General features: G+C 38.5%; 1 protein-coding gene across 5 annotated transcripts; it reads left to right on the forward strand.

Annotated features, from left to right (window-relative positions):
- The first annotated feature begins 1,646 nt into the window (after positions 1-1,646).
- Positions 1,647-26,309, forward strand: GLDN (gliomedin). Of its 5 annotated transcripts, XM_054837339.1 has the most exons (11): positions 1,647-1,665; positions 3,331-3,437; positions 8,777-8,828; positions 11,099-11,116; positions 12,204-12,311; positions 14,507-14,653; positions 15,348-15,473; positions 20,547-20,627; positions 20,709-20,834; positions 21,537-21,687; positions 25,098-26,309. In XM_054837339.1, the coding sequence occupies exons 2-11, from the start codon at positions 3,435-3,437 to the stop codon at positions 25,555-25,557; spliced, it is 1,272 nt and encodes a 423-aa protein (XP_054693314.1). In that variant the 5' UTR covers positions 1,647-1,665; positions 3,331-3,434; the 3' UTR covers positions 25,558-26,309. The 5 variants fall into 5 exon arrangements, with proteins under 5 accessions (XP_054693314.1, XP_054693312.1, XP_054693313.1 ...); XM_054837337.1 differs by lacking the exons at positions 1,647-1,665; positions 3,331-3,437 and adding an exon at positions 4,300-4,388; XM_054837338.1 differs by lacking the exons at positions 1,647-1,665; positions 3,331-3,437 and adding an exon at positions 4,362-4,382.
- The last annotated feature ends 197 nt before the right edge of the window (positions 26,310-26,506 follow it).

Here is a 26,506-nt window from a genome sequence, read left to right on the forward strand (position 1 = left end):
AGAGTCCAAAGAATGATCTTCCCCTTCTACTTTTTATGTTTGAAGAGTAGAGTAGACTTGGAATCCTAAAACAAATATATTAAACTGTATTTCCTGAGAAAAAGGGGATTCAATAAAATCTGTCAGTTATCATGGTAGGTTATGATATCTTTAAAAGACCTCTTTTCACGTCAGTTCAGGAGAAGAGACTACCTTCTTTCTAATAGCATTTATACAGATTATAATCTGTATAATCTTTTAATGGCATCATCAGAGGAAGTTTTGTTATTTATCTTATATGAGCATCATCCTCAGCAACTCAGTCCATCTTTCAGCATTAGTTATCCATGAGAAAACAACACGCCAGTCTCCAGTGTGCATTATCACTGAGATAGCTGCCTAAATAGATGAGATTTCAGTAATAACAATTTTTGAAAAGTAAAACATCAGTGGCAGCATTAGTTAAGTGTGACACCATCTGAATACACTCAGCCTCAGAATAATCAAGTGATAGTCTTTATTATACACGTAGTGTGTAATTTGGATACAAAAATACCACTTGTGGTAATGCTATGTTTTATCTCCTAACAATTTATTTCAACTGTACAACTAAGCTAGAAATGTGAAAAGCATAAATGTGATAATGTATCTGCAGTTTGCACATTTATATTGAGAGTTTCTTTCTAGTTCCCATACAACTTTGGCAGATTTATGTCTTTGTATGTCATGCTTCACTGCATGTCTGACACGATGTACGTTTTTGTTAGGACATGCTTTAGAGAAACAAATTCTGAAATGACAGGAAATAATTGAAGTGCTGCTTGCTGGCATTATGCCTACCTGAAAAAAAGACTGATGGATATATGAGATAACAATTTTCTCACACTGGATTAGATTGCTACTGAGCATATTTTTTTTGTCCAGTTGGTAAGGAAATAGCAGTAAGGTTTCCAGAACTTAACAGCATTCCCAAGACTCCATTCTGCTTTGCTGATCACTAGTCTACCATTGGGACCTTTGATTTTCATCATGGAAAAGGAACAGAGCCATTAAGCATGAAGCTGCACTGCAGTTGATGACAAGTGCTGTATGGATGGACCAAAATTTCAGATGTGTTATATAGAGAGAGACAAGAGATCTAGACAGAGACATAGGATTACAGGACAGTAGCAGAGGATGAGAGGATATGGAGACATTTGGATGAAGTGCTGGTTATACAATATGGGGAGAGACAGTAGAAAGCTGGGAAAGGCATGTCCACAGCCCAGTAAGATGGCTGTTTCTGCCACTGGAGCAGCTAATAGGACTTTCTAAGCAGTCTAAGCTTGGGAACTCCTTTGCCACAAAACTGTGCTGTCAGCTGATTCCTGACTTTCAAAAATGGGGCAATTTCTTGACAGAGGTGAAACTCTGTGTCCTAGCAGAATAAGCACAGACTGCCATAGAATCTGTGGTATAAGTAGCAGCTTTGCAGCAATTAACAGCTTGGGGAGGAATCCCACAACTCTGCCAACTAAGCAGGTTCCGTACCACAGTCTTGGATAGGATGTTCATAGTGATCTAATGGCCCATTTTTTTTAATGAGCAATGTTCAATTTCTTTTTGATTATGATGCAGAGAAAATCCTGCAAGAATAGACAGATGGGGAAACAAGAGTGCTGCATTGCTTCTGTTGTACTCCAAATGGTAGCTCGTGATTATTATACTCTTTTTTTACTCAATCATTATGCTCTGAAATGGACAATAAAGATAAAGAATTGCTGTTTGTTATGCTATATGGTCTCTGGAGCGCAGTTCTATTTATGTTCTCAGAAAGAAATCTTTAGTTTGTTTTGATAGATACTTACTAGTTTTATTATAGCTATGAAATTATAAACTAGGCTTGCTTAAGATATAATGTCTCCTGGGAATTTCTATGCAAGGTCATATTTATCTTTTTTTTTTCCTTCACAAGATTAATACTATAAGCAAAACTCAAATATGCACTTCTATGATAAGCTAGGATATCAACTGCAGAGTAAACAATTATTCTTATAATCTTCATTGGCATCAGAAAGACTATTCACATATAAGTAGAATTTTGTGATAGCTTCAGAATAGCCTGCTAAGGCTCAAGGCTTCAGAAGTGATTTTTCTGGAGGTTTTTACATATTTGGTTTTGTTGTTATTCCTTAGAATGTCAATATTTTACTGGTGGAACACGTCCTAAGACTGTTCATTGTGCAAAAAGATATGCATATCTGTATGATGTTAGTAGTCTTACATAAAATAGATTATCTGCAACAATATGGTAAAGAGCTCAAGCAGTAATTTACAATTCAGTGAGGGGTTTTTTTTGTGTGTGTGTATATTTCATTGGAGGCTAATAGTGGGAATATAAACAGAATGAAATAATGAAGTTGCAGTTCTGTCAATGTTTGTGGTTTTGGGGTTTTTTGGGGGTTTTTATTAATAGCCAAATTAAATAGTGTCCTGGTTTCTGTAAATAGAAATTGAGGCATTAGATTCCTGATCTTGTTTTGAAAAATATAGAAAACTGAAAAACTCACTGTGATATGGCAGAAGTTGGGTAGAACAGATCTGAGGTAGTGTAACTGGTTCCTAGACTATAAAGTAGGAAGTATTTGCACGGGTTTTTTTTCCCCAAATCTGTCTGCTGTACAGGGTGAAAAAGGCATTTTGCATACGTTTGCAGTATGCATGAGCTACCAAAGACATCCCCGTTATTCTGTATTACAGTACACACGGGAGTAGACTTTAAAGATTGTGCAGTGATGGTACAGGGCACCCGTTCAGAATTTTGAGAAAGAGATTAGCATTGTTGGGTCAGGTCCAGAGGAGGGCTACAAAGATAGTGTAGAGGACTGGAGCACCTTTCCTATGAGGAAAGGCTGAGAGAGCTGGAGTTGTCCAGCCTGGAGAAGGGAAGGCTCTGCGGAGACCTTACTGCAGCCTTTCAAAACTTAAAGGGGGCTTATAAGAAAGATGGGGATAGACTTTTTAGCAGGGTCTGTAGTGCTAGGACAGGGGGGCAATGGTTTTAATCTAAAAGAGGGGTAGATTCAGACTAGATATTAGGATGAAATTTTTTACAGTGAGGGTGCTTGAGAGACTGGAAGTGGTTGCCCAGAGAAGTGGTAAATGCCCCATCCCTGGAAACATTCAAGGTCAGGTTGGACAGGTCTCTGAGCAACCTGATCTAGTTGAAGACGTCCCTGCTTATCGCAGCGGAGTTGGACTAGATCACCTTTAAAGGTCCCTTCAAACCCAAACCATTCTATGATTCTATGCTGGTGAGCCTTATACCTTTGGATGTATGATGATTTTCTTCTGTCTTGTCTGTCATTACAGGATGAGATGGAATGGTGTTTGTCCCCTCTACTTTCACCCTGCTCTACCTAAATGTATCATGACAGTTTCAAAGGGAGTCTCCAATGTGATGCCTGAGGACACCAATGGTTTTTGCAGTATTTTTTTTTTTATTTCAGAAAGATGAAAACTTTCATATGATGGAGTTATTTTCCTGTCTTGGCTTCTCTACTGTGTTTAACCAACTGCAGCAGAACCTCATATATTAAATTCAAATTTGATTTGACCTAATAGTTCAACCTTCAGTGCACTGTGTGATTAGTCTGAATTGCAGGTCAATGGCATAGTTAGAATGGAGACAAAATGTTGTACCTGATCAGCTGCAGAGATCTGCAGAGAACTGTCACTTTGACAAAGTTAGGATCAAGAACCCTGTCCTGTAGGAAACTTGGCAATTAAAAGCTGTGAATTTCTTGAGATCAATTTGAAGTAGTAACAATGTAAGAAAACACAACTGCTTTGTCTTTAACATGTCAGCTTTTAAAATAACTTTTCTAAAAAATGGCCTCAGTTTAACTTTTATATTCTTAATGAAGTCTTCATATTCAGTGAACTTCTGCTGTTCTTTACAACAGTGAAATTCTGGATAATTCATTTTCTTATCTTTACTAGGAATTAATTGGGAGCATTTTGTTATATTAAAGATATCCCATGTCACAGAGGGGTTAGCAGGAACAATTTTGGAAAAGTCCATGCTGGAACATCTAAGGTGACAGGTGAAGTGTTATTAGTGAATGACATATGTTCTTAAAACAGCAAAGTGCTTGTATGCAGAATGACAGTATATGTATAAGGGAGGGATTTTTACTATGCAGTATCATTTACTGCTTGCATCACAGCTTTGGGGAATGAAGTTAATGAAATCGATACTTGGAAAAAGTCATGTGCAATTTGAGTCCTTTAAAAGTATTCCGTGACTACAGGCAGAGGCAGCTGAAGGCTGTCCCTGGCATTCCCCTCTGGAAATGACTAACAGCAGCTTCCCCGTCCTGCCCGGCTTTGCTGGGAGGGTGCGACGTGTCCCGAGGTGCCAGGTCCAGGTGTGGGAGCGGGGCGGCCGCGGTCCCTGTGCTCGGCGGTGCTCCCTCCGCTCGCCCCCAGCCCCTGCCCCGTCTCTCCTCCGCCCTGCACCTTGTCCCTCCGCTCCGCACCCCGTCCCGCCGCCACTCCCCTCCGCCCAGCCACCGTCCCACGGCACCGAGGAGCATAAATCCCTCCCCGCCGACGGCGGTTCGTCCGTCCCCAGCCAGCCCGCGGTGATGGAAGCGGCGGGCGGCCGGGCGCTGCGGTGGCTGCTGGCCGCCGTCGGGCTGCTGTCGGCGCTCAGCGCCGCCGGGACGCTCTTCCTCTTGGCGCAGTGGCGGGAGCTGGGCGCGGCGCTGCGGGAGCTGGAGGCGGTGCGGCCCGCCGCGGCCAACGGTTCCTTGCGGGACCTGCTGGGCGCCGCTGGCCCCGGCCCGGTGACCCCCGCGGCCGCCCGCAGCAAGCGGAGCCGGCGCGGGGAGCGCGCCCGCGGACACGTGCGCGCCGAGAACGACGAGATGCTCATGATGATGACCTACTCCATGGTGCCGGTAGGGCGGAGGCGCCCGTCCCGGCGGGGCTGGGAGGCGGGCACCGTGTGCGGCTGCCTTCCGCGGGGCCCTGCCCGCGAAAGGTTCCTGCTGGGGCCGGCGCAGAGCCGAGTTCCGGGAGCTGGAGGTCTCGGGGATAGTCGGGCTAAGGCTTGTCCCACCTTCGGCCTGATGAGTCCCCTAGCCGTGCGATGCTGACGTTTTCATTTGCGCGGTGAGGTCTGGCCAGCTCTTGCTGCTGCAGAGTTTATGTTGTGCAAAAATACCAACTTGATGCTTTGAGTAGTATAATACCTAAGGAACTGTAGTTGCCCGCTGTCATCTGTAAATGCTGAGGATCTTTGAGTCGATGGGCTATATGGCTTACAGGTTATGATTGAACTTTTAAAATGATAGTCATGTAGACTAATAGAATGAAGATGTTTTTAAGTAGCATGGATTTAATGAAACTTCAAAAATTTAGTTGCAATAAAAAGTCAGCCTTCTGGCTGCTAAGGTTTCAGATTTTTAAATCTCTGCACCACTAACAGACACCCCCCCCCATGTGTTTTCTGTTCAGCATCTCAACATGAGGTACTGGACATTACTTTGCCATCGCATTGCTTTGAAATTCATCGTGTCCTTTCAGTAAGCTTTAAATTTGAGGTAGTATTTGATGGGTCAGAAGAGGAGAGCTATATGTCGTTTCTCTAGCAAAACTGCATAGATTTTTGCACTTCAGTGTAACGATTATCCTTGTTCAATAAGAACTGGGTTGAAAAATTATATTATAAAAATATAGTTGAAAAATTTTGAATAGATTGAAAAGCTTTTAAGTTCTGAGAAGAAATTCAAGAAAAATATTAATATTGAGGGAACCTGAGTGGAAATTCTGTCCCAGTAAGGATTGCAGGCCTAGGCCAATAAAAAAGCATAACTCAAGCTCTTACTGATGTAACTAATATTACTGGTTCAAAAAATTACTTGTAGAAAATACCCTTTCAGTAATGTTCTGCTGGCATTTTCATTAATAAGCTGTTGCAACGATGATTTTACACTGATAATGCCTCCATTAATATTAGACCTAATGAGATTGTAGAGCATAGGTGTTCATAGCATAGAATTTTGATAATGCAGTTGTTTGGGAGTTTAGAATAATTGATTTATTTATTTATTAGCTAAGGACATTTTAAGTCGTGTGCTTTGAATTTAGAATTTGCAGTACAAGACTTCTGCAATTCAAAGAATGTCTTTTTTTATTGAGAGGCAAAATGGAAAGATATTGGATATTCGATTCTAGTATCTAATTCACTTACCAAAGTAGCAACATTTTTTATTGGACCAGTGGCACGGTGTATATTTTAACAGCATGTGGAGAGACTGTTCACTTGTGCAGCTCCTCCATTTAAATCACTGCTGTGACCACTGCTATGTGTGATGCGCTTCATTTAAATGTATGTATCCTGCAGGGAGTTGCTTGGGGTAATTTGTGTGGTTTTGTTCTTACAAAATTTCCATCAAATATTTTTCATTCTGGCTGTTGCTCAGAAGAGTGTGTAACTGTGTGCAGACCCACTTGCTCAAGGGGAAAAAAGTCCTTAGAATAATTTTCAAGCACCCCCCTTCCACTCCTGCATTTCTGTATTTTGTATCTAATTCTCACTACTGTAATATGAAGACCTGAATACTTTTGTAGCATGTGACAAAGCTTACAGTTGGTGAGATGATCCCTACTACACTGGTGGGCCTGAGAACGATGTTCCAGCCTCTGTTCAATGTGGGCTCTGAATGGCAATTTGCCTGAGAAGGATCTCTCTTGTAGTGAAGGCACAGGTTTCTGCAGGTTGGCACTACAGGTGTCAATATCCTCCTGCTCTACCCAGCTGCTGGTTGGGGGAGATCTCTTGTGGCCAACACTCTTTGAAATGTGGTTCAAGAATCTTTGAAATAACTTTAGGCATCAAAAGTCATACTTTAATAGTATATTTTTGGTTTTGTGCTTTTTGTATATTTATTTATGGATTTGTAAATATATTTATTTTGTAAGAGAATAAAAATAGGAAATTGGCAAATCTGCTGCTGTAGAAAGGCTGATGAGATAGTCCAATAAGTTTGTGAGCAGTAAGTTTGAAAGAGATTTAAAACAGTGCAAGAAGTGGTGGCTTATGGATATCTAATTATCTGAGTAGTTGCTTCATAGTTTAGGTTGTCTTTTTTTTCCTTTTTTTCCCCCTTTCTTCATGAGAAAACTAAGCTTTTAGCATTTAAATAAAATACTGTTATCTGTAGCTTTTCTTCATGGAAAAGGTGATGCTGGTTGATTGGATGACTGGTGTACTCATCTTCCATAGTTAAGCTGGAGGTTCTGTTGTAGGCTATTTGCTGTAACACACTTCTTGAGTGGCATGTCTTTTAATTGTCACCTGAATTGCATTGATTGATAATTGCTACTAAGATAATTGGAGGGCACCAAAGCAAGTTGTAATCACTTCAGCAACCTCAACAAAACCATTTAGATTAAAATGCAGTTTGAATCAGAGCACACATGGGCAATGTGTGTTTCACAAATTACAGGGTAGAAGCCAAGTGTTTTTGAGGGGTGTGAGGGGAAAGAGAACAAACAAATTCTGATATTCAAAACCAGTTTGCACTTCTCAGCTGATTTAGATTGAGTCTAAAACTTCTAAATATAAGAGCTGTTCCAGTACAGTCTGGAATCCAGTAAATTCTCAGTATGTGTCTGACAGAATTGAAATCCATAGTCAAATGTAGTTTGGTTTTGCAGCAAAAAAATACTTGCCATCAAAATAATTGTCCTCTATTCGCATCTGTTAGATTTGTCACTTGAAGCTAATGATACATTAATTTTAAAAATATTGACAGCTGCAAACAACCTTGCTAGGATTAAACATCAGTCTGCCTTTCAGATTGACTTGCACTTGTTCTGTCTTTTGTGACTAGTGCATTCTATTATTTGCAAATAGAGTAACTGTACAAAGATGAATAAGTGTGCAACTCTGGGTAAATGTATTCATAAATTATCATATATTACACAGCCCTGAAATAATAATCTTTTTCTTTTCTAACTGTAAACATCAGACTTTCCCATAAAGAGTTGAAGCACTTCCAGCGCTCATGGTCATAATATTCTCATTTCTGTTGGATGAGTTGCAAAACATTTTAGAGTGGTGACTCTCAGCATGGAGGACGTGTAACATGAATGTTTGCCCAGCCAAAACCCATGTGTTTTGTAAAGATGAGTTTTTAATTGATAAAGTTTAGTCTACTGTAGATTAAAAGCATCTGTATGAATGTCTGTCTCAGCCTAGTTTTTATAAAGTCTGTCATTGTTAGGATGAAGTATTTTGAATGGATGAGGGTCCGTTCCAAATTTGCAGATCTTGGTTATTCTAAGATAAGAAATCGCTTACTTGGAACATAGGTCATCTTTCTCACTGGATATGTCACGTTGAACAGTATCCATCATTTGATATGAATATAAAATAAAATTGAATGTAATTTTTGTTGGCTTTTAATACTTTCCACTAATAAAATCAATGCATAGGCAACCACACATATTTTACAGTAATGTGTGAACTTTAATGCCTAGATGATGTATGGAGTTGTCTGCCCAATATTTTTTTCATATTTTCAGTAAGGTATAAAATGAGTATATTGAACTGATTCCTATGAGACAATCAGTGCCTGAAGAGTTGAATGGTGTCACAATGTTATGGTAGTTCTATATAGTTTATTCTTACAAGCACAGAGTGGACAGTTGTATCTTTGTTTTTGGAATTATTTCTGTGGGCAAAGTAAACTACATACTTTTATGACATGCACTGTTTTCAACTTTACTTTCTTTGCAATATTAGGTCCGAGTGATGGTGGATTTATGTAACAGCACAAAAGGGATATGCTTAACAGGTATGTTTATTGCCTTAAGCATTTTACCTATGTTAGGAATACAGAATTACAGTGTTTTCAAAGAACTTGAGGTCAATGACTGCGTCAAAAATCTATGCTATTTACTCTATCAGAATTCACATATCAATTGAGTTATTAATTTTAAAAAAAAGGTAATAGGTGTTACTTTGGGACTTATCTATAACTTCTTACTGTGAATGCTGGAATTTAAGGAGCTCAGTTGATGTTACTTGGAGCTATTTCTTTCCCATGTAATTTTCATAAGCAAATCTTAGGGATTTGAATGTTTAAAATACTGGTAGAGGTTTAGTCTTGGTATTTTTGTGTATGTCCCCACACTTCAGGGCTAACATGGGATGAACATTAAGGGTGTAGGAACTTGCTTCCATTGTTGTAACAGCTGTGGAGTAGTGGGACTTGAATGAGCAGTGTGTTTGTCTCCTTTGCCTTGGCCCATGGTAACAGGATGTTGAGTTTCACATGTTACCAGTGAGGAGTTGGAACAGCTGATGGCTGGGACAAGAGAAGATGTGAGAAGTTTCTATGTGATGTGGTGAAGAGAATGTCAGGTAGTAGCCAATTTAAGGGTTATGGTCCAGCTTTGAAGTCTGTAACAGACTGAGTCATTTGTTCTTTTTGGAAATGAGATGATTAGAAATAAGGCACTCTTATGAGTTTAAGAAAACACTTCACTTGCTGTCTGGTTTCTGTTTTCAGATGGCTGTAAGGTCCATTTGGCTCAACTGATTTCAACATAAATGAGAATTACCATAGTACACACAAATGTGAAATACTATTACTGAAGTTGTAGATCAGTTCTGACTGCAACTGAGGCTGAACCACAGACAAACTAAAAGTTTGTTTCTTTGGGCTCCAGACTTCAGAATTCATGCCACTTGGTGCCTTCTGCACCTTTTAGCTCTCGTGGCACTATTAAATTTTATCTCTATTACTGGCTTTCTCTGTTATAGGTCTCTGTGACAGTTGCTACTTTTCAAGCACATTTCTTATTTATCTTATGCTTATTATACAGGCATAATAAAGATCCTCAGTTTTTGAGGTGAGGAAGTAATTGAAAGCACTAATGGACATAACATTGTAGCATGGAAAAAATGGTCATTTACTGGAAAATTGGCAGAAAGATGTTAACTGATGTTACTGCCTGTACTGATTAAAAGGGATAATTGCTGTAATGGTATTATAAAATGGTTTTCACTTTACTCATAATGGTTTCTAATTAATGCTGAAAATTGTCATCTTTAGGGAAATCTAGTAATTACTGTTATTTTCTGTTGTAGAGAGTTTTGTTGAAACAAGACGGTGCTTTGTTGGCTGGATAAAAATGTTCATAGAAATAATTTGGTTCTTTGATTGCAACTACCACCTTTCTTTGTATTATCCTAGCCTGCTTTTCTTTTTTTTATGTGTATTTGGGATCACATAAGAAATCTTTTAATAGAAACATTTTCTGGTTTACTCTTGCTTTACTCTTGCCTGCTATGCTTTTTTCTCATTAAGGCCCTATACTTGAACTAAGAGAGAGACAGACAGATTTTATTGTATTACATGTTGCTAAATAACTGAAGCAAGTCCAATTGCTAATACCCCAACCAGGTTCTGTGGGGAGTTTGGTCCAGTCTAGAGAACAATTGAATGTGAAAATCCTGATTGTGATTTAGGCATGGTTAATAGGAATGGCAAGACTTTTCAATTTTTTTTCCTATTTAAATAGTCTGAATCCTGAACTGCAATGAAATTTCCCTGAAACAGAGAAGCATAGCATGTATTTTTAATGTATATTTTAAACAGGTTTTTTAATTGTGACAATCAGTATTGTAAAGCTATTCATCTTGTACTATAACAAGATCTTGGAGAACACTTATGTAAAGGAAATGTAATGATTGTTAGATGCCTTGCATCCATGGCCTTGTAAAGGCACCGAAGCCCCTGACAGTGAGATTACTTTGTAGAGGTCGTTGTTTGTTAAACCTTTATCAATGGAAATTTGCAAAAAGAAAAATTTATGTGGATATGTAATTGCTTTAAAGATACTCTTTCAGTAAGTCTGAGTTTTTGTTAATGCTCAAATAGTTATTTATAATACAAAGCTGTTAAATCCATAGGTGTTCATTTTGACATTTGAGGGGCTTTCCTTCCCTTTGACTGTTCTGATCTAATGTTAATTCAATTTGGAATTGCTTTTTGTTTTCTTGCTAGGTTAAACTCACTATTTCTTCTTTTTTGTGTTCTTTTGCTTGTTCTTGTTGTAGGCCCCCCAGGTCCCCCAGGTAAGATGCTTGAACAATTGCAGTAACGTTTTTCAGTAACTGAAACAGTTGCTGGTACGAAATGTTGAAATGTAGAAACGTACCTTTTATAGCATAGTCTTCCTCTCCTAATTAGAATGAGTGAGTGTTAAATGACTGCCTGCTTTTATAATTTTTGTATTTGGGTCAACTCTTGCCCCTTCTGAGAGGAGGAAGGTTTTAGACATTATACCTTTCTAGTGGAGGGAATAGAACAGTTTCACATTTCCCAAAACATACTTGATCAAAACCAGATGGAATTAAGAGTGTTTAAGTAGCATTTAGCTGAAGACATGAATGTGTATATATAAAAAAACCCTGAGTTAACTGATATTATAATTTATCACTAAAAACATCTCTTTAAAAAATGTTGGTTACTGATTCCACCCTCCCACCTCCCCCATAACTTTTCTTCCTTTCTTATTTAATTCTCTCTTTCTCCTCTCACTCATGTGGTTGCTAGGCTATAGGAATGGTTACTTGCTTTCTGTGCTTCTTTAGCTATGGGTCTACTTAGAGTAATTCGCTGTATCAGAAAAGTATGAGGTTCTTTTTGTTTGTGGGGGTTCAAATGGCGATGAAGAGGGAGTGATGCCTTCTGTATCAACCAGTCATGGTTTGGCACTGCAGTATTCTGGACAAAGTAGGTCAATGCTTTTCTTGTGTTAGATTAGTCCAGCCAATATCATAAGCAACATCAAAGCTCATGTGGCTTGTGAAACATGTTACAGTCGCTGTCAAATTCAGAAATAGGATGGGTTCCACTGTGTTTGTCCCGGAGGTGGAATCCAAAAGGCTGATCTGTGCTGGCTGTAATGCAAAATGTATGCAGTATGCATTTCAGTCAGTTTTCTTATGCTAAGGCTGGGGCAAACAAGCATCTTACCTTTAGGTTTGGTTTCATAGTGGTTTTTTTTTTTTTGTTAGTTGTGGGTGGCTTTTTTTGGTGGCTTTTTTTTTTTTTAGGAGGTTTCTCTATTGGCATGGAAAACATAATGGCCAATTAGTGGATTTTGTATGTCTAAGGAATTAACAGTGAAAATTCATTTATGCTGTTTGGTTTGCTCAGGGCCTCCTGGACTTGACGGACTGCCTGGCTACAATGGATCAGATGGAGTCCCAGGTATACCAGGACAAAAGGGAGAACCAGGAATAAATGGAAAAAGAGGGAAAATAGGTAATTTTTTTTTTGGTGATTGTTTAAAAAAGAAATCCTTTCTTCCTGTTATATTCAGATGTAGTTACTTTCAGACCTTTGTACAGGGAGAAGGGTTTCAATGTTTACAATAAAGTTGCATGCTACAGAATTGGGTAGCATTCATTGTCTTACATTAAGCTTTGGTAGATTATTTCAGACTTACTCCACAGTGAGGAAGATGGTATACATACACCATAGAATATTGCAAATTAAAGCTATTGAATGCATTTAATTGAATCTCAGTATTCTGAACTTGCTAGTAAATACTGTTACTGTAAGAATATTTCCATTCCCTCAGCTTGCCAATATAATGGCCCTTAGACGTCAGATATCTTGAGGAAAAAAAAAAAAAGAGAAAACCACAGTTTGGGGGTGAAAGTTGTAATATGTTACCACAGTTTTGGTTCCAGATTAATAACTACGGCAGGAGCAGTATATTTCCATAGTTTTCTTCTTTTCTATATTGTCCATTTAGGCTGGAAACTCTTGGTAGCTGCTTTTTTTTTTTTTGTGTCAGATAAATTTTGTAATGCAGTAAGGTCTCTAGGTACTATGTTAATGCAGCTGGCACAGAGCAGCTCTGCTAAATAGCCCGTGGGCTGTGTGTAGCCCGCAAGCAATTTTCCATGCTGGTCGAGGAGATTATTTGGCCTAACTTATTGATTTCACCATGACATGTTTCTGTTAAGAAAAGAGAGAACCAGCAGCAGAAGTGCTGTTGTCTCTTAGTGCCAAGCTCATCAGCACATAAGGAAATGGGACAGGGCAAATGCTGGCTATAGAGAACAGATCACTGCGCAGTAGCTGCAATGGCAGGTAGGCAGTTACTGTGCTCCGAGCCTGTAAACCACTGTGAAGTTGTAAAGCAGTAATTGGTTTATCCACTGATGTCTAGCTGATGCACAACAGCTATGTGCAAGCACTGATGGATAATTGGTGCCTTCAAGGCAGAGTGAGAAAGCAGCAGAATGTGCGTGGTAGGAGGGTAAGGAGACAAAAGGGCAACAGAGTGGTAGAATAAGGGGTAAAGAAGAGGAAGGGTATGTGGATGAGTGGACAGGCTGATGTTAGCAGGGTGGTATTTGTAGTGGCCCATCTGTTATTCTGGTTTGTGCACCTATCCATTTGGGCTTGCTGGCAGGTACAAGTGGAACAATTGTCCGCTATATCTTGAGGCGCTAACTGGTCTGTCACTTTAGTATCCTCAATGGATTTTTAAAATTGGAAATGAAAGTGAGAACCCGTCTTCAGAAAGTCAGGTGGCAATTGTGCCAAAGACACGTTTTGGATTTCACCCCAAAACTGTAATTCTATTTCTGATTTCACAAAATCAATTTAAATAGTAAAACTGTAAGTAGAAACCAAGCATTTTCTTCTCAAGTACTAACAAATGTAATTTATTTGAAACCTATGCCTGCAAGAGTACTGACATTTCTATTTGTACAACTGTACAACTTCTCTCCTACAGCAAGAAAATACTAACTGCCACAAAAGTAGAGGGTGCAAGGTTTTGATGTGTCAGTTGTACAAACACACCATTCTTTTCCTTATTGTGAAACTAAATCACACAGGGCAAAGGAAGATCTTGTTAAATATGCTACTTTACTACGCAATCAAGCGCAAAAAGTGTGTGGACTGATCATGCTTTTAACACGTGAAGAGGGAGGATTATAGCAGCCAAGTGAAAATGTTGCTAGATAGCTGTATCTGTGCTCTGTTGGGACAGTGGCAAATGTTATAAGTACAATGTGTGTTGTAATGTTAGTGCGTAATTACTTTAAGAAAAAGTCTAGAGGAACCATGAAAATGCCCTTCTTTAATACCTTACCAATGTGAAATAAATATTTTACTTCACATCTTTCCTTAGTATTCTACTTACCCAGAAATTCTCCAGCCAGTGTAACAAGGCCCAGGTCTGTATGTTTCATGTTCAAAACTCAGAGATCACTAGGTAAAGAATGTATTATTTGCACCAAATGGATTATATGCCATTTCCCTTCATATTAGGTTACAATGTTTTTTGAAATCAGAACAAATTACAGCTACCCAGTTAAATACAGGTGAAAAACACAACTAGAGTGAATATGGTTTGTGTTTAAAAAAAAAAAAAAAGTATTTATTAATGCTTAATACTGGAACAGTGTTCTTGATACTGAAATGCTTTTTATTTCCAGGTGTGCCAGGACCAAAAGGTGATCAAGGACAGAAAGGAGAACCTGGAGAAATGGGTTTACCTGGCAAGGATGGTATGCCAGGAGGAAAAGGTGCAAGAGGAGCAAAGGGTGAAAAGGGGGATGCAAACAATGATGTGGTATTAGAAGGTAGGAAGAAGTGCTCTTAGGAGCTCTCTTGCACTAGTGTACTTGACGTGAAAAAGACATACTCTGCTTCTGAAGCATGAATGTGATCAGCAAGAGTAGGACCAACCAGCATAACCACGTTATCCATAGTGAAGTTTGAGTATAGGTCTGCCCAGGAGATTATGTTCTCTTTTAGTGCAAATCTTCACAAAAACTTGCCTGCTTGAACTTTGGGTTGAGGGGTACGTGAATTCCACCCTTTCCACTACACTTCCAGACAGTGGGTTGATCTCCTACTCTTTCTTGCAGTGTAGTTTTATTTTTCTATTAGAAAAGGAGGGGCAGATTTCCACTCAGGAATACATGAAGCAGCCACAAATATAAGCTGTGTAAAATTATAGCACTGTAGCCTCTGAAATTGAGGCCTTAGAATACAGTAAGTAAAGGGCAACGGTGCTTTCTAACTGGCTAATGTGCCTGTAATCCAGATGGATATATTGCATTGATATCCTACAATTTGTGAAGTTCCATATGGCTCACCTAACAAACAGCATCCCAGTGAGTCTATCCCACCATATTTCTGTACACAGAAACCTCTTAAGAAGAGAGAGGCTGTTTTAGAGATCTCTCTGAGTCCATTGTGTGGACATGTACAGTTCTCTGCAGGTTGCCTGTTGCTTACAGGGCCTGTAGTTGTACTCTGTTTTGTACATAGGTGCAAAAGGTGAACGTGGACCACCAGGGCCCCCTGGACCACCTGGACCCCCAGGGCCTCCAGGAAAACGTAAAGATAAAGGTAAAGCACAGCTTCAGGAGAACATATACAGCAGCAAATGCACAGGTTAGTTCTTTCCACTGTTCCTTTTAGTATTATAAACAGGTTCAAGATTAAACCCATTGCTCTGACTCTCACAAAAGAGTAAGCATGTGTTTAATCAGTAGAACTGCGCAAACCTAATGCTGAGCATGGGCTTAGGTGTTTTGCTGACATATAATTTGGATAAGGCAGCAAGCTATCACCAGTATTATTAATCGTGCTATGCTAACGCTCAGGCAAAGTATTTCCACATGGTGTTTTCTGTTAGATGGATATATTTAGAAAGTAAGAGAAAAGCGGTTGAAATTTTTAGCTTTTAAATGCTGAATTTTAATTTTATGTGTAAATATAACACCTGTTAACTAGGCTACATTTCACTGTCCTACAAAATGAAATTGCCTAGTCATTGGCAGAACTTTTAAAAGCTGGAGGAACACAAAAGGATTCTCTGAGACTTTGTGTTCACTGTAATACGTAAGTTTTGGAGCAAGGTGACCTTGAGTTCTTTTCTTTTGTTGCTATTTATCATTATTGTATCCCAAATGACAGGTGGATCACGAGTGCCTTTTATTTCCTTTACTGTAGCTGTGTTGGTGAGATATATGGCTGACTCTAACACTCAGAAAGGACAAATTAAAGGCAGTAGATTCCCTTCAAACTGTGGCTGCAGGTTACACAGCAGATACTTATCTTTTGGTTCTAACATTATCCAGACTACCAGGTTATAGACCGTTTGCTGAAGTGTAGCAGCTGCTGTACTTTTTTTGTTTAGGTCACCGATTAGGGTGCTGACATAATTAAGAGTTTGCCATGACATCTCTCTGGTGTGATTTTCAAGTGTGCTGGATACCAGTAAATCCTTGTGGATTCAACTTGATATTGTGGCTTGTTGAAAAATTATGTCAGTATTTCATGTCACAACTTCTATTCATGTTTTAGAAGATCTTTTTCTCAACTAGGTTAAAGTTGTCTCTCATAAAATCCATGTGTGTGCGTGCATGTGCCTATGTGTGTGTTTTAATGAGTAAAGCGCTGCCTCTGCTGTGTGGAGCACACATGGAGAAAGCTAGTTGGCAGATATCTCCTCCTCCAGCAGCTGGCTGATTGGAAGTACTCTGCTGTCTCAAACGGTGTATTGTGTAAATACATTGACAGATATAGCGTACTAAGCGTATTTTCCCATGCCTGAAGTTTATATGGATTTAAATATACTAATGATAGCTAAATACTTTGTGGAAGAGAGTGTTAGTGTCAACGTCATACCAAAGACTATATTAATATTCTAAAAACCTATAATAAAGACATTTCTCACTATAGTTTTACAGATATTTATATTTATCATAGAAAAATTCCATTTTAAACTGGATTTTTCAGATAGGCTTGAATTTCTTTTTGCATGTTTGAGTGGGAATAGTTTCTAAGAGGTTAACAGGGACATTGAGACTCTCTGTGAAAGTATTTGCAACTTTTGTAATCAGCTGATTTTCAACAACATTGAAAAGAAAATGTAATCTCTGTGACCTTTGAGCTCTTTAATGTTCTAAACAATTCTGTTTTGAATTAAAAGTATTAAATGAGGGTTTGATTTTTCTAATGCTTTTCAGTGCCAGTTCAGGCTCATGGAGGGAGTGGGTGCAGTTGGGAAGCCTGGTGCTTGGAACTCAAGGATGTTCTTACTCATTTTGTTGTGAAAATCAGCAGCCATGTTTTAAAAGTGTTTCAAGATGGATGTCTGAAGTTGCTGGACATCTGAAAGTTTTGGCCAAAAATGTTATCATACATTCCTGAAAACTCCCTCTCTCAAAAAATCTGGTTTAGAGACTTGCATTTCAAATTGTTTCTGGATGAATGATTTGAAAGGAGAGCGCCTGGAAGAGGAAAGCCTTCTTTTTTTTTTTTTTTTTTTTTTTTTGGCCAGTGCAGAATTAGCAGTAGAAGATGAGAGGAGCTGGCAATTTGGATGCTCAGGAACATGGGTTCTACAAACACTATGGTATTGAGGTAACTGGAAAATTTTGGTTCAAGCAATTAGCTGATTATGGAGAGCAAAGAGAAGCTGGTGCAACAACAGCATTGTATTTCTACCTTACTCTAGCTTGAGAATGGAAGCAAACATTTGGTTTTGGATCTACACACTGTTTCGGATCTGGCTGTTCTTGTCTTTTACCCTGGATGGTATTGCATTCGAGATGGTTGTAGTTTTCAGTCACTGTTGCTAACCCTACAGTTCTGGGATGAATTTTCCTCCCAGCTGAGATGCCTGTTTTCAGGGAGGTCAGAGTGATCCTATTAAAGAATGGCAAAAGATGTCTCAGTTACTAATCTTTCATCTTGCTGGAAAAGAGAGTTATCTGTGATAGTGTTTGGTAAAGTAGGGTTTCTTTTGTAATTGGGAATGTAGTTTCTTGATAGGCATACCGAAAGGGAATAGCACAAGAATTTTGTGCAGCTATTAAGTGTGAAACAAGCAGAGCAATTTGCATGTGTCACCATTAATAGGGTGCTGTGCTATGCTTTTATGTCACCACCATTCTCCACAGTTTGCTGAGATGAAAAATCTTTTTTCATTATTATTATAAATGCTATTAACCAGAAAATATTTAATATTGGGTGGAACATATATCAATTATTTCCGCCTCTTATTTTTAATATAGCATGTAATTGTAACTGTAGTAGCATATAAGAACCTCAGTCAGGAGATTCTGGGTTTTGAAGTATCAGAACGGAGCCCAAAGAGCCTTCTTACAATGGAAAGTAGATAGCTGGAGCAGAAATCTCATCCTATTTGAAATTCAGAAATGCATGAACTGTTGTACAAGATATAATTGGACCATTTACTCAGGTAGCCTCTTCTCAAGTGTTGAAACAGACTGAAGTGCTTTGGAGGATAAGCTGATGGATTTCTGATGGATTTTAAATCCCGGTGTGTAAATGGTAGTTATACTCAAATAACTCTGCAAAGATGAGATCCTCCTCAATGAGCACTTACATTTTATGAGTCAGTAGGCTGTGAGATCTTATTACCAAAATTCAAAGAATAAAACAGCTTTTGTAATTAAATATTCGTGTCCCTTTGAAGAAAAAGAGAATACACATGCTGATTTACAACTGTAATTAACTTATTACATAAGAATACAAGAATAGTTGGTTTAAATTTTGAATCAGGTAAAACTTTATTTCTTTAAGAGAAGAGAATAATTAGTTGGAAGGTCAGGTATATTTTTTCTCAATGGTACCGTTAGCTAATTCTGAAAGAAACAAAACATCCCTGCTCCACGCTCCCTTGCTCCATCCTTCCCACCCTCCCTAGACAGACCAAATCAGTAGTTTTAATGTCTTTTAAACTCCATTAACTCTCAGTGAGAATATTTTATTATAGGAATCAGTAGGATATTTATCTTTTTTGATGGAAAGAAAGAAGTGAAAATTTCACATGAGTGTCTGATTGAAAACTGTCTTTTTAATCTTAGTTGCTTTCTGTTTCATGCAACTGAGTCCTCAGAAGATTGCAAATATTCTCAAATGCAAATAATGTGCTCAGCTTCATTACAAACACTGACCTGGTCCTTGACTATTCTATAGTCTTAGGTGAACTACTGTGTAGGGAACTGCTTGTTTGGTTAACTATCTATTAGACTCAGCCTAGGAAAATGAACTTGTGCATTGGAACTTACAATTTCTGCTGAGTGGGTTCATTTTTTGAGATATTTTGACAATATTTTAAGATCAGAGGCTGGAAAGGGATCGAGAGGGATTGGGTGATTCTAGCTATAGGCATTCATCTTCCCATGGTTGGACTGACTGTTTGTGCCTTACTTTGGAGATACACTGTGATCACTTACAAACTTTCAATGTCATATCACCAAATGTCCTAGATAAATGAGTGGGAGAAATATGTGTTGTTCTTTCTCTGTCTTGGAGTAGTTTCCTTCTGCATGAACAAAGAGAGGATGTAACCTAAAGGAGAAAACAACAATGCAGTATAATCTGTCCTTTCTTTCCTGAATGTCACGCTACCCTTTCAGCATTACTTTATAGTTATTTCATATTTTTATTATCTTTCTCATTTAAACTTCCATCACAGCCCTGTAAATCCCAGAAATATATTGGAAGGCAACAATGAAAATGCATATCCAAAAGAATTTTTAGCCTGCATGTCAGGCAGTGTGAAATGTGTAAAGAGATGAAAGTTAAGAATGGAATTATAAAACAAGGCTACAATGAAATCAGGGTATGTTCAGCAAAGAGCTGAGAACTGCTATCTGATTATTCAGTCTAAGCAAACTGAAATGTGTTGCATTGTTTTAAAGGCAGAAGAGGTATCTGGGCTTATAGAAAAAGGTCCATAAACAATTCATTTTGGCATTGTTTTAACAGTAAATGTTAAGAGAAAACCCAACTAGCTACTCTTTAAATTGTTGAGGGGTGGGGAAAAATGTTTCCAGGTGTTTGTTTCTAACGTGAACCATTTCTATGTGTGTAAGGAATATAGTGTGTAATTTCCCTTAGTCTTTCACATTGCTTCTTTAATGGCAGGGATGACTGACCTGCATTCTTATGTGCTCAGTGTATGTGTTAGTACTTTATTACTGTCTCAGGCACTAGTAGCACGAGCAAAACTTCCAGTGTTGCTTACAGAATACAACCCCTCTGATGGAGTATGTAGATTTGGGCATGAAGCTTTTGAGTTTAGTCATCACTCATTCCCAAGAAAGCATTTTTGGTATTAACTGCTAAATCAGCCAGCTGCCAGCTATCTTGGTTATCTAAAGTTATCTAAGGAAAGGGGCAACTCAGTCTTTCTAAGCAGCTAATCAGAAATTCACAGCTAAGGAATTAAATCTGTTGAGTGAAGTCAGCTACTTCTCAAAGTTGACTGTCTACCTGACAACTTTTAGGAAACAAACCAGCCCTGAACACTTCATTTCCTTGGCAGAAGTGAGAGCAAGTCTTTTTTTAATGTCATTTTTTGACCAGGCCAACCTAAGCTTTTTTCCCAGTTGTCATTCCTTTATTTTAGTGGAGTCACTGATATGCACATCTGTCACATCAAATATAGAAAAATGTCATGTTTTACCCTTTCTCTCTCAACTCTAGGCGAGACGTGTGCTGTACCGAATGATGATACCCTGGCTGGAAAAGCTGAAGACAGAACTCCTGGTCCTTCAAAAAAAGCTGGTAACCCTCTACAGAGCATGACTAACTGCTACTTACTGTTTTAATGTCACAGATAATGGACATGTGCTTTTTCTCTACTAGAATGTGTCATAACATCTGTGGGAAGCCCTGTTCACTTTGTCAGTGTACAGCAAACATTTGGAACTTGGATGCGGGAACCTGCAAATATAAGTGATGAAAGGATTTGGCTTACCATGCATTTTTCAGGTACATTAGTAGTAGTCACTAATCAAAAATAAGTTGCTATACTAATATTGCTTGCTTAATTCCTTTAACCTAAACTAATATTTCTAATCAAGTATGATGGGCTTTTCACCCACATCTTCTTCAGAATATTTTCCATATTACCTGTATAATATTTGACTATACATATGGTTAGACATTTGTAGTATCTTTAGACATTTTCAGAGTCAACATCAGATTTTGAAAATAGTTGAGGATTTTAGTTTTTTTTAACCAATTCAAGTTTAAATGCCTGTTGTTTATGCCTTTTTATTCTTTTCTTTCAACAGTTTCCTATGGCTGTACTTCCATAAATTGTAGCTAGGAGTTCTGCCTTTTCATTTAGCTAGGCATGAAAATGAATCAGATGCTGCATGAACTACATTTAGTGCAGGAAAAATTCCAGGACCTAAGTGGAAAAAGGAAATATTTTCTGTGTATTTACCAACTGTGTTCAGAATTAGGGTCAATCAGGTCAGTGGGAAGCAGGCCCTTGAACACCTCTATAGATGATTTTTTTTTTTTTTTTGGTGTTCATCTCTGGATTATCTTATGTTCCATCAAGTTGAATCACTGTTGAAAACATGAATACAGTTGTTGTCTGTCAGATTTTTGATTGAGATTGACTTTCAGAAGAGATTGAATTCTATGATAGTCCTTTTTTTTCATGTTTTCCCCTTCGTTCAGGAAACTCTATAAAAGAATATGAGAATTCCAATGCCTTGCTGAATGACAGCTACAGGATCATTAACATCACAGGATTCTTTCACGGATGTGGTCATGCAGTACAAAACAATCACCTGTACTATCAGAAGGGAGGAACCAATGTCATTCTGAAGTAAGTCAAACATAGTTGGCTTAAGACAAGTGATGTTGTGGAAGGAGGAGCAATGGGTTAAGTGTGGCAAAGATGAACCTCAGAAAAGCAGACTGCTTTCCTTGTGCCATTTCATGCTTCTCTTTGGTCCTATCTAGAATAGGAAGAATGGAGGAATGGTTCCAAATTCTTTTCAGAACAGAACAACTAATTCTTTCCCATCTATAATGAGAATGTGGGCCACTGGCCTTCCATCTGTGTGTGTGGCTGTGGGAGGAGAGAAACTGGGAGGGTAGTCTAGGTCCATTACTCTGCTGTGACAGTCAGTTCTTTAAGTGTTGTTCAGCTCTATGTCTAAGTGGTTAACTTGAGTAGTTACTACAGGATAGGACAACTGGGCCTCCAGATTAACAAGATGCCATGTGCAGAGCTGACAACAGATTTTTCTTTTGGCTGTCCTGGGGTCCAGCAGGTTTCTGTTATATATCACATTGCTGTGAGCATTCTTGCACTTGGACTCTTTGCTGTGTTCATAATTGCAAGAAAGATATCTGAACAGACTAAGGAATTTGGGGGTCAGGAAAAAGCAATTGATTTAAAAAAATAAGCTGTCCATCTTCCTGCATCAGAGTAAGAATTGGTTCAGCTGCAGTTTGGGGGACACAGATGAGTGATTATATGATTATAGCCCACTCGTGGAACTTGGCTTTCCAGAGCTGCTTGCTGGATGGATGCACATGCTTTGCTCTCAGATAGCGCTGTTCTTGGCTGGTAGGGGTTGAGTTAATGGTGCTAGTGCAGAGGAATGCAATAAGGCACCAGCTGAGGACATGGTGACCTGGTGAACTGCACATTCCATTGTGGAGGAGTGGCTCTGCTGTTTGATTTCCTTGTAATAAGAAGTTCCTACAACTCTTCTAATGCATCTCCCTGAATTGGAACTGGGAATTGCATCTCTATTTGTTGAGCTTCTACTGAGGGCAGAGGCAGACAATACAAATCAAACCCAAAATCTCTTCTTGTGGGAAGAGCCAAAGACAGTCCAAGGGCAAGGGAAAGATTGCATCTGCTTTCAAGTTCTCTTACATGACTCTGATGTTTGAGCCAAGAACATTACTATACTTTGATGTCTATTCCCAAGCAGGTGTGAGTGCTGTCTTCCTGTATTCATTTTGATGCCAAGGAATGTGAGCAAGCTGCTTGGATTCTGTAATACTTATTCTGCCAAAGACAAGCCCACTTTTTGGCAGCCTCCTTTCAATATCCTTAGGGCTTTTTGTTTACACATTTGTAAAAGACAATCTCTGTCTAAGCAATACACAGTGATAGGACAGAAGTTCCTCACTTTTGCATGGGTACAATTAATTGGGAAATGCCTTCACGTAGAGATGAACACAAGGTATTTGTGGAATTTCAAAACCTCTCTAAGAAGTTGCTGGGAGATGGCCTTTCTGGTCAGTTATTCACTCTAATTATTTACCTTCAGCACAGATAGGATGAGGCACTATGAAGTCTGTGACAGTGAAGTCCTTGATTTTGGGCTGCAGGAAAGCTTCTGGGAGTTTTTGTATTGATGTAGTAGAAAGAATAGGTGAGGGCCTGGTTGGTTCATTTTGCAAATGTTGAAAAAAAATACTGAAAAGGAGTTTCCAGTCATATTTAAAAGCTGGTAAAACTAGGTTTGTCTGACCTTTGGCAGGTTTTCTCATGGTCAGATCCCTGACGTTATGATTGCGTCAGTCTTTCTTCCTTTGTTTCATAACATGCTTTCCCATCTCTGTTATTTTTTGTTGACTTCGTTAATCTTAGAGATCAAAGAAGAGTTTGTAGCCTGAGTTCCCAGCAGTTGATGAAAATATTACACTATGTCTTGTCACTTACCTCAAGGTGCCAGAAGATTAAGGAATTTCTGAACCATTTGAAGTTCTAGGTTAGACCGTCCTTGATTCTTGACTGGGAGAGTGGAAGAGAACCTCAGGAGTGAAACATCACTTTTCTGCTTTCTTCAGGATTTTCACATAAAAAAGACGAAAAAGACAGGGTGTTCTGTGGTGTAGATATTGCACATTTCTAATGAATCTTGAGATGTTTTTAATCTTGCTGGCTTTTTAATAGAAAAAAACCCTGAAGAAAATATGCATTTTTATGTGATTATGCCTGCTAAGGGCTGTCCTCTAGTCCTTGCCCTTGCATGAGGTTATTTACAAACATGAAACAACTAACTGGGTTGACACACACATTTCTCTTAAATCTTCTTCAGCCTTGAAGCCTTTTTTTATCGCACATTCATGCTGCTGGAATACGGAGTTGCTGTAGACGTGAATTTTACAAAAGCTGAGGGGAATCATCTAGTTAGTCATTCTGGACATTTCTTAGGACTTTTTTCAGTATATGCTATCACTGCCGCCTCCACAGAAGAATTATCCTTCCAGTATTTTTTTCTTCTATTCTAAGTTCCTGGATCTGAAATGTTCCTGTCATTGAGCCTGTCTTTTCTGAAAACTTTTGTAACTGCAGCAGGTTCCTATATTGAGTAGTCTTTTTCCTCTATTTGAGGAATGGGGCTATACAGTTAGTTAGAAGTCAGACGATGAAATGCACTTCACTGCAGAAGGCATTACTTTAGCAAAGGCAGAGAGAGTATGCTTTATCCTTTAAAGCACTGTGTTATTCAGTGATTAAATGCTAACTGCAAATGTGTCTTGATAGTAGCTGATTACCCTCTTAAAGTAGTAGAGGAACTCAGTTTAGCTGTTCAATGCTGCTGTCCTCAGATTATCATCCTATTAAGGAATTTCAAGGAATAAAAACAATTTTCTACATCAGAGATGAGACATTCAGGCTGTCCTGTTGGAGGCTGGCATGAGGTCAGAATTTTGGCTCTGCAAAAGTAGAATTTTTATTCCTTTGATGCTTACTTGAGCGAATCACTGCATTATCTGAACTGTTGTCAAAGGAGGAACTCTAAGACTAGGTAAACCTGCCCAGAATTCATGCTGGTTTGGTCAATAACATTTTCTGCCTTTGGTTCCCACCTACTAGAAAGCAAACTTCAGTACAGACTTCACTTCACTAGTTTGGGCCTTCATCTGGTATCTAATTCTTTTTCATACCCATTCCTTTTAGTTGCTTCTTTCATCCTAGTGATAATAAAGCTCATAGACTAAATAAAGTAAAACCTACCAAAGCGAGTTCATGCTCTTGGGCGTCTTTTAGATTGGTTATTACTTTGGAATTTTCTCCTACTGTTTTGGAAGGTGCTTTGAGTGCAGTACTTCATCTTAAAAGACATCAGAATGGTCCTTGAATTCAAGTATTTTCAACAATGCTCCTATCAGTAATAGTGCATTCTGAATTGATTCAACCAACCAGTGTGTGTAAAAACAAATTCTTAACACAACATACTGAATACTTGCTTTATCTCATTTCAGACTTGGGCTTGATAAAGCATCGTTGGGCACACTGCTAATCGAAAATGCTTTATATCACGGTCGTAACTACCTCTTTTCTAACTCGAAGACATATTTCAACGTAGCAGTGGATGAGAAGGGTCTTTGGATTATATATGCCTCAAGCACTGATGAAAATATAATAGTAGCACATATTGATGAAGAGACGTTCTCAGTCATTCGACATATCAATACTACATACCCTAAGTCCAAGGCTGGTAATGCATTCATAGCATGTGGCATTATGTATGTTACTGATACTAAGGATACAACAGTAAGTTTTGCTTTTGATTTATTGAAAGAGAAGCAGATTGATGCGAGGTTTGAGTTACGGTCTTCACAGTCTGTTCTTGCTATGCTTTCATACAGTCTAAGAGATAAGAATTTGTATACATGGGAGAATGGGAGCTTAATGGTATACCCTGTATACTTTGGCAGATGAATATATTTTAAAATATCATGTATGGGAGCCGTGTTTGACTGAAGAGGTATTTTAAAGCTATATCATGTACACGTGGGGGTCTCTTGGTATAATTTTCTGTTCACTGATGGTGGTTTGTGAGTGTGCATAAAAGGGAGATCAGGCGTCTTTGTATAAAATCACTGCAGTTATACAGACCATTCTTGTCTTTTTAAAAGAATAGCTGTTCAATATTGCAGCTGGCACACAGTTAGCACAGACTTGTTTTTGTTTTTCCCCTGTTATTCAGCCGATAATTACATCTAATATACATTGATTATTCCATGGTCATGTGCTCAGCAGAGACTATTTATAACTTTCAGTTGCAATCATCTTATCTGCCATCATTTTCTAGTCAGTGATTATGGTCTAGTATAAATGGCTAAATACCGAACTTTTGTGTACAAATACCTTTGTCATTTTCACTTAATGCTTTCCACTGATTCTCTGTGAGCATTTTTTGGACAAAGATACAGAGCTGTTAAAAATAACAGGGATGGAAATAGCTGTTTAAACAGAAAAAAAGCAGGAAGCTTCAAATTTGACAAGTCCAGTGAACTGTTACATAATGAAAAGCAAAATCCAGCCCAAGTACAAGGAAAACGGGAATAATGGCATTATTAAATATTGCATATACATGAAATTGTGTTTAGTAAATGAAGCGTGGGAAGAAAAGTAATGAGGTATAAAATTGAAGCGATGTAAAATTTGCGATTAAAATTCCCTTTTTAACAGCATTTGAGTTGCTTGTGTTGCTGCAGACTCTTCTTTGTCCCTTATTGCCATGTAAACTATACCACTATAATTTATACACTATACTTAATTATTGAAAGGTACATTTCTAAAAAAGATTTTCCCTGTATTCATCTATACAAATCAAATCATAAAATGAAGGGTGTATTTTGCTGCTATTTTTAGAAAAATAAAATAT

The sequence above is a fragment of the Grus americana genome, chromosome 10 (assembly GCF_028858705.1).
Source record: "Grus americana isolate bGruAme1 chromosome 10, bGruAme1.mat, whole genome shotgun sequence".
NCBI classification, from domain to species: domain Eukaryota; kingdom Metazoa; phylum Chordata; class Aves; order Gruiformes; family Gruidae; genus Grus; species Grus americana.